The sequence below is a fragment of the Channa argus genome, chromosome 6, assembly GCF_033026475.1.
Source record: "Channa argus isolate prfri chromosome 6, Channa argus male v1.0, whole genome shotgun sequence".
NCBI classification, from domain to species: Eukaryota; Metazoa; Chordata; class Actinopteri; order Anabantiformes; family Channidae; genus Channa; species Channa argus.
The window spans coordinates 9,888,850-9,898,649 of record NC_090202.1 but is presented as its reverse complement, the minus strand read 5'-3'; the positions used below and the strand labels follow the sequence as shown (position 1 = coordinate 9,898,649).

Here is a 9,800-nt window from a genome sequence, read left to right as displayed (position 1 = left end):
ATTAACCCCCTGACAGCGGCCACAATAGACTTGCCTCGTTACACTAGAAACAAAGAAATCAAAGGATCTCAGATGTTATTTAGTAAGAAATGAAAAGGTCTACAATTAAAATCTTTATTACAGTATACAGTTCAAGTGAAATAAAATGTACAATTTTATAATTACAGCATATAAACAAAACTAAAATTTTAAAAGTAAAAGTGCACTTGCAAAAGGAGAAACTGTCACAATGCCAATATTTTTATGGAAACATTGTTTGGACCATCTGTCTCTTTATATCCTATATTATCTCATGTTTGCACGACTCCGTATCTCTCTCTTGTGATGGCTCACGTATGTTTGTGTGGGAGGACATGCTACATTTGAGGAGAAGACATAGGAAATAAAAAACTGTGGCCAATTTGTTTTGATCTCCTCTCTGCTGGGTCAGTAAGGCCTGCTCTCAGTCGTTCAGACACAAGTGATTTTGACTCAACAGTAAGGCTGCCACCTCATTCTCCTCCAGCACCACCACAAACATTGCAGTTGGTGTTGCACGGAAAGAGGAAACCTTGTTATACTGGAAATTCCCTCTTTGTCTCTGGGGGCAATACAGGGTCTGTTTTAAGAAGAAAATGTGGGGGCGATTCACAAATTCAGTGTCTCAATTTTGCAGTGGACTAGAACGTCCTCTTTGTCAAAGAGGAGTGAAAACTACCCAAAGGTTAAAAACAGAATATTGACATTTAATCACGGTGAACGACCTTGCATGATTACACAATCTCAAGCCTCTAAAGGTGGCTGGGTGGGCGGCGCAAAAGTTTCCCAAACATGGCACTGAGGCAAAACCAACTGTGGTTTCCTGTGACGTCCCATCTACAGTATGTGCATGAGCAGCATGAAGCAGGGAGGGAGGTCATGAAGAAAAAGCCCAGCAGGAGGAATCAAAAACATTGTTAGTTTTGCAAAGACTGGTGATCATTTCTTAACCCTTGATTGAGATGGAACCACAAACAAGGGGACTTAAATTTGGTGTCCAAGGAAGAAATCTACAGAGTTTGAGGCCTTAAAGTAAAATAAAAAGCCAAATCTTACTTTTTGTGCTTTCAACCTGACCCACAGGCTTCTCTATAGAGATGTTGAGTGGAGTGATTAAACCATTCCCTGTTACAGTTTAAAGATGTGATGGAAATAACATATTGTACATTCACAATATCATTCATATCACGAAGGCCAATACTTAGCATCATAATAATGCATTTAAAGCAAGAAGTCCAAAAGAATCAATGTAACACGCAATTCAGAGAGACTAGAAGTCCTGGATGTGTGTGAAGTACAAATAAATCCTGATTGGCAGCTTCTCATCAGATAAAATAAAAACCTTTACTTGACAACAGCTGCAATAAATCTTTGGGAAAACTTGAACTGCATCTCATTTAAATTTCTATACAAGAAGTTTAAATTAAGTTGAAATGAGATTGTTTACAAGAGGTCACATTTAGGTTGTTTTTCCACACAGTCTATATCAATGACAGAATGTATTTATGGAAAAAACAGATAACAAAAAGCTAAATATCAGCAGATGTCTTCAATATTGGTAAAAGTTAAAGGTGCTGAAAAAACCCAGGCTTAATAATGAATATGAACAAAACAGCTTAACAATAATAATTTACAATGATGTGCAAACACAGATTAACTAAAACCAGAATGCAAAAGCACAGATATAAAACAACAGTAGTGCAGCCCATACATGCAACCCAGGACTTGTCCTTGTCTGATAAGAAAGTAATAAATTGTTTTTTGTTTTTTGTTTTTAGAAAGAGGAATCCTTTTCTTCATGATCCCCTCATATTAACACTGAGAGCTTTCCCTGCCCAGACAGAGGGGCAAGCTGACCCCCTCTGGTAAGAAGTGGAGGCTCTTACCAGAGGCCAGGGTTCAGGGGTTGCAGTGATCTCCATTACTACTCTTAGGTGATGCAAGGTGTGAGAGACTGCAGAGACACGAGTCCCATACACCAAAAAACACCTGGGGCTGAAATTGGAAGATTACAGAAACAAGGGGCTGATCACTGACATGGTCTTATCTATACTGCAGCTAGTTTAGAAAATTTAAGAAAAAAAAAAGTACTACTGACCTGCAGGGGATGTCCTGTCTGTGTTGGCCGGTGGACTAAGGTGAGGGTGGTGCACTAATCCCTAGCAGTTACACTGCTGCTTATTTTGTGTGGCTGTGCCTCTTGGTTGTCGCAGCTGCCTCAATGAAGCATCACCATACTGTATACCCGAACCCATCCTCTCTGGGTCCAACTCACCTGTGAAGCAAATCGTTGTTACAAAAGGCAGCGATGAACATAATCATACTAGCACTAAAATGCTCAGGATTTTATGTGCAAAACCTCATTCGTGAAAACCTGCAAACATCTGCAAACTCTAAAAACACCAATTTAACAAACAAAGAAGTCTACCTGAATCGATCTTGTTGAGAATGGTGCGAGCACACTTAAGAAAACCCTCCTCAACATTCTCCCCTGTCAGAGCACTGGTCTCTAGAAACATCAGCTCTGTAAATGCAGAAAAAAATAATTAGAATAAAGGGGAAAAAAGAAAATAGAAAGCACTGATAAGTAAAGTAAGTTCAATTTAATGTCAGTTACCGTTCTCCTGAGCAAAGCGTGAGGCCTCTAGGAAGGTCACCTCTCTGTCAGCATCCAAGTCTTTCTTGTTACCACACAGGATAATAACAATGTTGGGGCTCGCAAGTGTCCGTGCATCTGTCAGCCAGTTGGTCAGGGCATTATATGTCTCACGGCTGTAAGACAAGACAGGACAAATGGACCCAGAGTGAGACACAATGTCTAGTTTATTACTGAGAGAGTTGAGAGTGAAAAACCAAAACCACAACAAATATCAAAAAAATTACACAATCAATTAATAAATGTTTAACCACCTGTCAAGCACATAAATTGGTAAAAACAGGAGTCAATGAAATTTATTTTTTATTATCACTGTACATGTTGTGCCATAATTACAATAATTAATAATAAGTATTTTTTTAAATCAGTGCTTGCTAGGTATGGGGGCTGTATGGGTGTATGGGGAGCCACAGACTGGTCAGAGGGGCCATTCGGAACATCCCTTGTCCCCCATGACATTGTATGAAGATGTTAGCCTAGATAAAATCCAGTGTAGTATGAATAAAAATGTTTGCACATATGCTGTCTACAAGTGTTTTGGAATACGTCATAGCTTTAGCTTATTACTGTGTGTAGTAAATGATGTTTTCGGTCTGCAGTTCCTCTATTGCACAGCTGCTAGTAAAGTTTAAACATATGCCTTTATTTGTACTTTCCATTTCATTTTACCTTTTCATTTTCATTCCTCATCCTAACCTCTTACTTTAGATAAACACATTTTAGCAACATTTTTCAGCAGAAATAATGGCGTAAAAACTCATAGCACATCAATGTGCTAAACACATACCGCTGTGCTGACCCCTGAAGGGACAAGCTGAAAGCAGTTGATCTGATTATAGTGTACTTCTTTCATGACTAAGATAATATTGTACCTCCTTAGTAGGAGGCATATATGTGAGTATTATTATTTTAAGAAATGTCTGAAATCACAATTTGCTGCTAACTGCTGACAAAGCTATTATACAGGAAATTAATTATTGACAGAGGGGGTGATTTCACAGTCATGGTGATTCAAGTTCTGTAGAAAGTCTTTGGGTTGAATCCACCAGTCACCATAGAGATAGGACCTTGGTATCCACGGTAACATGAGGCCAGTGAGGTGTGGGTCAGGAAAATGATGTTTAACAGCTGCTTTCTCTTTTTAGCCAAAGCATGACTCAACTTCCTGTCCACACACTGATGGGACCAGGCATCTCAGCGGCAATCAGGTCCATGTTCTGTGTTCTCTCCTCTTCTCAACTACTACTACTATTCTGTCCACCTTCCTACCCCCTTTTCAACTGTGTGAACTAATAAATGTCCCCATCTCCTCCTTCACATGATCCCAAAACGTAAGCCCATTCATTTTCACAAACTGTAATATGTTCATATTTCTGCGCATTTATGTTTTTTCCACTGTTTTCCTTTTACAACCCTGCTACTGCAAGTTAAAAGTTTATGAAATACAGGTCTGTGTGTGGATTCCGGTATCCATACCTCACCCTTTGGTCCATAGCACACATTCAATAAAATGAATATCTATATCTATATCTATATATATCTATATCTATATATCTATATCTATATCTATAGATCTATATCTATATCTATATATCTATCTATCTATCTATCTATCTATATATATATGCTATATATATGCTGTTTAGTGTGTTTCTTTTCTGTTTTCTTTGCCATTCAAAAATACAAAAGTATCAAGTCTGAGTCTGAGTTTCCTGCACTGGCTGCTTGTAGGTTATGCACTTGTATGTGTTGTTTTTTACCTGGTAATATCGTAGACGAGGAGAGCTCCAGCCGCTCCCCTGTAGTAGCTGCGTGTAACCGAACTGAGGAGAGAATGCAGAAAACATGGTTTAAATAATGCATTTATAATAAAAATTATATTTGGGAAGCTCAATGAGAAACTTTCCTGTGCTATTAACTACAATTAATTAAATTAGACATCCCCCCCCCATGCAAATGTGGGTAAATGCAGCTGGATGTTAACCAAAGATGATGACTAAAAAAAGTTTGCTTAGTACAAAGCAAGACATTACCGGAATCTCTCCTGCCCAGCAGTGTCCCAGATCTGCAGCTTCACTGTCTTTCCACCAACATTGACAACTCTGGAACCAAACTCCACTCCGATTGTGTGGTTGGAATCCTGTTTAACTACACAGGACCACAGAGTAAAGAGTAAAACAAGGAAAAAAGACAGAAATTGAGGTAGTAGTACAGCAGAACAACTAACTTCAGCACAGTTTTAGAAGTAATTCATAGCACCATGATAGAGTATTCAAAGAGATGCCTTCCTATCAACCAACAAGTGTACACTGTTCTAAACTCAACTCTGCTCCTGGAGTAATACCTCTAATCTATAATATGTTTCCTTGCTGTAATCTTTAAAAACACTTGAGCTCTTCTCATTAAACACCTCATATCCACTTTAAAGAGGGAGTCTGGATGATAGGAATACCGTCAACTTTCTCTCCTTTCCCATCTCTACTGTCGTGTCATAACATGTGAATAATCTAATTAATACAAGCATGTGTGAGAGTGTGTGTATCTGTCCAGGTTTAATGTGTGTTTACTTAAAGTATTATTACAAAAATTACTGTATGTTTAGGTGAAAACCAAGTTTTTGTGTAGTTATTAACATCTTGAATTTTGATATTAATTGAGCATCATTTTGACAACTGAATGAAAGGTAATGAAATATTCACAGAATCAGAGGGTTTGTTTTGATCTGTGTGGCATGAAACAGCTCATTAAACCAAGGGCAGTAATTACATGGCCTTGTCAATGTCTGTCTGTGAAATAACAACTACAAATTCACTACCAGCTCTAACTCACATCCCCGACATGACTAATGGACTTTAATGAGCCAAAACTTACACTTGTTCTCAATGAACTGGTGGAGGAGGCAGGATTTCCCCGTTCCAGCACTGCCAATCACCAGAAACTTAAACAGGAAGTCTGAAAGCAGAGGAAAAGCAGTCGAGATCAATGCAACACCAACGTGAGGGGAGGAAGTGAACCTGCTGCTTTCTGGTTCTTCCATCCTCAGAGACGGTCCTTAGATTTCCTTTTACCCCATTAAGCTACTACTTTCACAGTATCCAGCAACCTGAAATTAGCCTACTAATTACACAGCCCTGCTTGTAGTCAGTATAACAAGCCACTAACAACTCCAACTTATTATGCGTGTTTGTCTGAGTGACTGAAATCTTGAATAAGCACCACCACTCAATAACACACCATTAGAGTTATTAAACATAGCTTAGTAAGTTGTGCACAGATTGAATGACTGCAACCAGCTGGTTGTACAGATGTTGTTGCTGTGGAGAGTAGGCCCTTGCTCTAGAGAGTACAACGCAATGCACATGTATGACCCAGAATGACTTGGAGCCCCTGATATGCAATGCCATCTGCAGTAAAAGCAGCCTTTGTGTACTGTGACCAAAAGACAATGCAGGGGGCATTTACATATGCAAACTGTATATTGCAGTCCTGTATATAAGAAACAATGCAATGACTGAGGAGATGAAAAAGTCCCCAGGGATACTGACAAAAGCACAGAGAGGTAGTGAAAGATTAACAGAAAACATTAGAGTGATTGTGTGTTCCTCCACCTGTGAAAGCAAATAATGATTGCAAACTACACTGTTCCTCCTGAGAGTTTTCCTCAGTTAGTATCTGAAGACTCCGGGTAGTAGTGCTAGCCTGTCAAATAATTAGCACATACTGTTGAGATTACCACCCAGGTGAACATCCTGTGAATATTCAGCTCCACTTATGATCTACAGAAATCTTTAAGACTTTATGATAAACTTTCTGTGCTAGTGCTCTTTGAGCCACCTTCACCAGTTGACACACACCACCAGCACAGTGCACTTTTGTTTATTGAAGCGGGTGTTTTCTCAAGCAACACACGCTAGAGGTCAAATTCATGGTAACATCACAGCCACAGCACAACAAACGGGCTTACAAGTATTAACATTTTCCATCTGCAACAGCAGTCAGTGTTACGTCTCAACCACACATTGTCAACAGTAGTGACAGCAGAACTGACAGAATCAACGGCTAACAGCTCTGTTTTAAAAGCTTGCCTCAGCTTTTCAGCATCTTCCCAGACATCACATACTCCCATGTGAGGTCTGCATACAACAATCAAGCTGTCAATATGTCAAAGCAATGGGAAGAGGGAGAAGGGCAGAGCTACCCTCTCAACAGCAGCTTTACACATCAATATTAAATAACCTCTGTGGCAACAAACAAACACTTATCTGCATCCATTTACACTGTGACAACACTTAACACAATAAGGCCTAGATCTGACAAAGGTTTATGATTGCTGTGTCCTCATGTCTGCTGATAATGTGCACAAGGCATGTGCATTTCTGGTGATACAAGTTGTTTGCCTTAGCACATATGCAACAGAAAGAAATGAAGGAAACTGGTGACATTATATTGAAATTTAATAGTAATCAAATATAATTTTAAAATTCTTGTGTGGCCAAACTTAATGTCAAGAGACACAGCTACAGCTGTGTGTTCAATCATAGAGTGAGTGAAGTGTCAATTAATTGGCAACTATTTTTACAATCAAATATACAATGTATTGTCTTCATTGGGTTTATTTTCATGATTGATTACTATGCCAGTTGGTAAATCAATTAATTTTGGTCCAAATGGCCATCTTCAAAAGTGCTATTTAGCCACCCAGCAGCTTAAATATTCAGATTTTTTAATATAACAAACAACAGCATTAAATCTTCTCATCTAAGAACCTAGAACCAGCACATTTTGCATTTGTGATTGAATAATGATTATCTTACATTATCATCTAAATAAATGCATGTTTATTTTGGGGTTGATTGATCAATTACACAACTAACCTTTGAATTTCTAGCTTTCATAACACGTTTTACCAATTCTCTCTCTCTCTCCAGGGGGAGAGACAACACTTGAAACTGAGATAGAAATCAATAAAATCCTATTACAGTTACCATTAGTGCTGGAACTTATACATAACGTCTGCCCACTGGGATAACGTTTCATACAAGGAATGAGGGAGGCAACATATAAGTGGAAACAGATGGGCAGAATGTGTGTGAGAGAGTGCAACAGGAGATGATGGTGTGCCGTTTCAAAACAACCATGTTTACGGTGTCTGGACTATTAGGCTACTGGTGCAAACATGTCCTCTTTCAGTAGGGGCTTGTGCTATAAATCATATAAAGTGACAAAAGAGGTGGAAGTAACTGTATCTTGAATTGATGATGGGAATGGATGTGATAAGTTGCAACTGATGGCTGCTGCTCCACAGGTAACTGTTGGATGATCAGCCAATGCGTTATCTCACTTCCTTATATTGCCTAGGCCTAGCAGCTAAAAGCGACCTGTTAAACAAAAATACACAGCTTCTGGGACTGAATGCACTATTGAGTTTCAATAAGCTCAAGTTACCTCGGAGTTTGCAAGTACATCCTTCGTGTATCAACACGTTACTGTGACTTTGTATCCGAAGTTTGGCCAACTTACCTGGAAATGTTGTGCCATCTGTTTACTCGTGTTACTGTGCGTTCAAGGAACCAATGAGTTAACGTCACTCCGCCATTGCAGGGCAGAGGTGGCACTTATTACACACGAAGCAATTAAACTATTCCAGCTGGCTTGAATGAAAAGTCAGCACTAATCGTTATACCAGAAGCCGTGATGAGCGACGTTAGCCAGCAGCTAACCAATGCTAACCATGGAGCTAGCTAACTAGCAACGTAGGAGCCAGTGTATCGCATCAGACCACAGCACAGCCCGTGTGTAACGGCTAAGAGGCATGAAATTAATCTGTCGCGTCGCACAAACATACCGTATGTCTCAGACATGTTGACCTTCGTTGAATGAAGAACTCAATAGGGCCTCTTTTAATGCTCTCTTGGTATGGTGACAGCCGTATGCTCGCTGGGTTCGCACCTCTTTAGGGGTGTTTATCTACGATGCTAGAGGTTTCCGTGATCCCTTCCTAGCTTCCTTTGCTCCGACCACAACCAAACACCGCAGCTGCGTGCGCCGTACGTGACTAGTCTCCTGGTGTGGCGTTCAAGTGTTCTTGGTCATGTTGGGGTTTTCACAAACGTGGCCAACCCGATGAAGTGGACCACAATGAGATCAGGCTTTTTGGGAAAAACACAATTTGATTAAGTTGTGCTTTATAAACATTTTATACTTTGAGTATATATCAGATATCCTTTTATTACAAGTTTATATCAAGTAGGACATGTCTAGATTAGATAATCGTGAATTAAATTTATACTACTATGCATCACTTCTTCCAATATCTGTTGAATTCGACATAAATATACGAAAATGCTATCGGCATTATGTTGCAATTTTGTTTAAATCTGCGACGCCAGTTCTATTTAGTACCGAAAAGAAAGCACCAAGTAGTGAACCGAAAGGCAACATTAGAGGAGCGTTAACTTTGTCATGAAAATCAGTTCTCATTTAATGAGTTCTATATTCAAAATACAGGGCCAGAAAAATGTATGAAATTGTGAAATTGTATCTGCCATAGTGTGAAATGTAAAATCCAACAGGTTTTTCTTTAAGTTAAATGTCTGTAGGTGGTACAGCTTGCCACAAGATGGCAGGCAAAGCTAATTTTAATTTTCCGGATTTTTTAGAGAACCAAAGTGTTGCTGGTTATACAACGAAGTCTCATCATAACATGACATGAGATGTCGTTAACATCATTACAGTATTTACATTATTTATTCTTTCAAATTAGATTATGTTGCAATGTTGTACACAAACCACATCTACAATGGAAACGAATGAACATTCATTCGTACAGTCTGCTTGTGCCAAACCCCTAATTAAAACATATAGACTAAACAAACAAACAAACAAAACTATCAATATTTAATCATGTAGTGTCAAAATCATGGATATAGGGACTTATGCATAAATGTGGTTCCAACCTCTTTCCTACTCCTCTGGAAATAACTCCTCACAGCAGGGTCTTTTGAGGTTTCATAGGAATGAAGAGTGTCTGTGTTCTTCCTCTTTGCTTATTCATTCATCACCTTTACATACTAGCAAGCACACACACACACACACATATACAAACTCACACTGAGCCCAGGGTGTG

At 39.1% G+C, this 9,800-nt stretch overlaps 1 protein-coding gene across 1 annotated transcript; it reads right to left on the bottom strand.

The window, feature by feature from the left end:
- Nucleotides 1–100: 100 nt before the first annotated feature.
- Nucleotides 101–8,730, bottom strand: rab4b (RAB4B, member RAS oncogene family). The gene is made up of 8 exons (XM_067507414.1): nt 8,520–8,730; nt 5,546–5,626; nt 4,708–4,822; nt 4,435–4,497; nt 2,636–2,790; nt 2,447–2,542; nt 2,117–2,293; nt 101–2,013 (listed from the first exon to the last, which is right to left on the bottom strand). Exons 1-7 carry the CDS (start codon nt 8,533–8,535, stop codon nt 2,178–2,180), a joined length of 642 nt encoding a protein of 213 aa, XP_067363515.1. The 5' UTR covers nt 8,536–8,730; the 3' UTR covers nt 101–2,013; nt 2,117–2,177.
- Nucleotides 8,731–9,800: the final 1,070 nt, after the last annotated feature.

Bases quoted from the DNA above. Each gene is read 5' to 3' on its own strand.
- rab4b (XM_067507414.1), bottom strand. The intron at 4,498-4,707 runs GTAATGTCTTGC...TTCTCTCCTCAG, and splicing joins GCTGGGCAGGAGAGATTCCG to TTCGGTTACACGCAGCTACT. The intron at 2,294-2,446 runs GTAGACTTCTTT...TTTGCTTCACAG, and splicing joins TCTCAACAAGATCGATTCAG to GTGAGTTGGACCCAGAGAGG.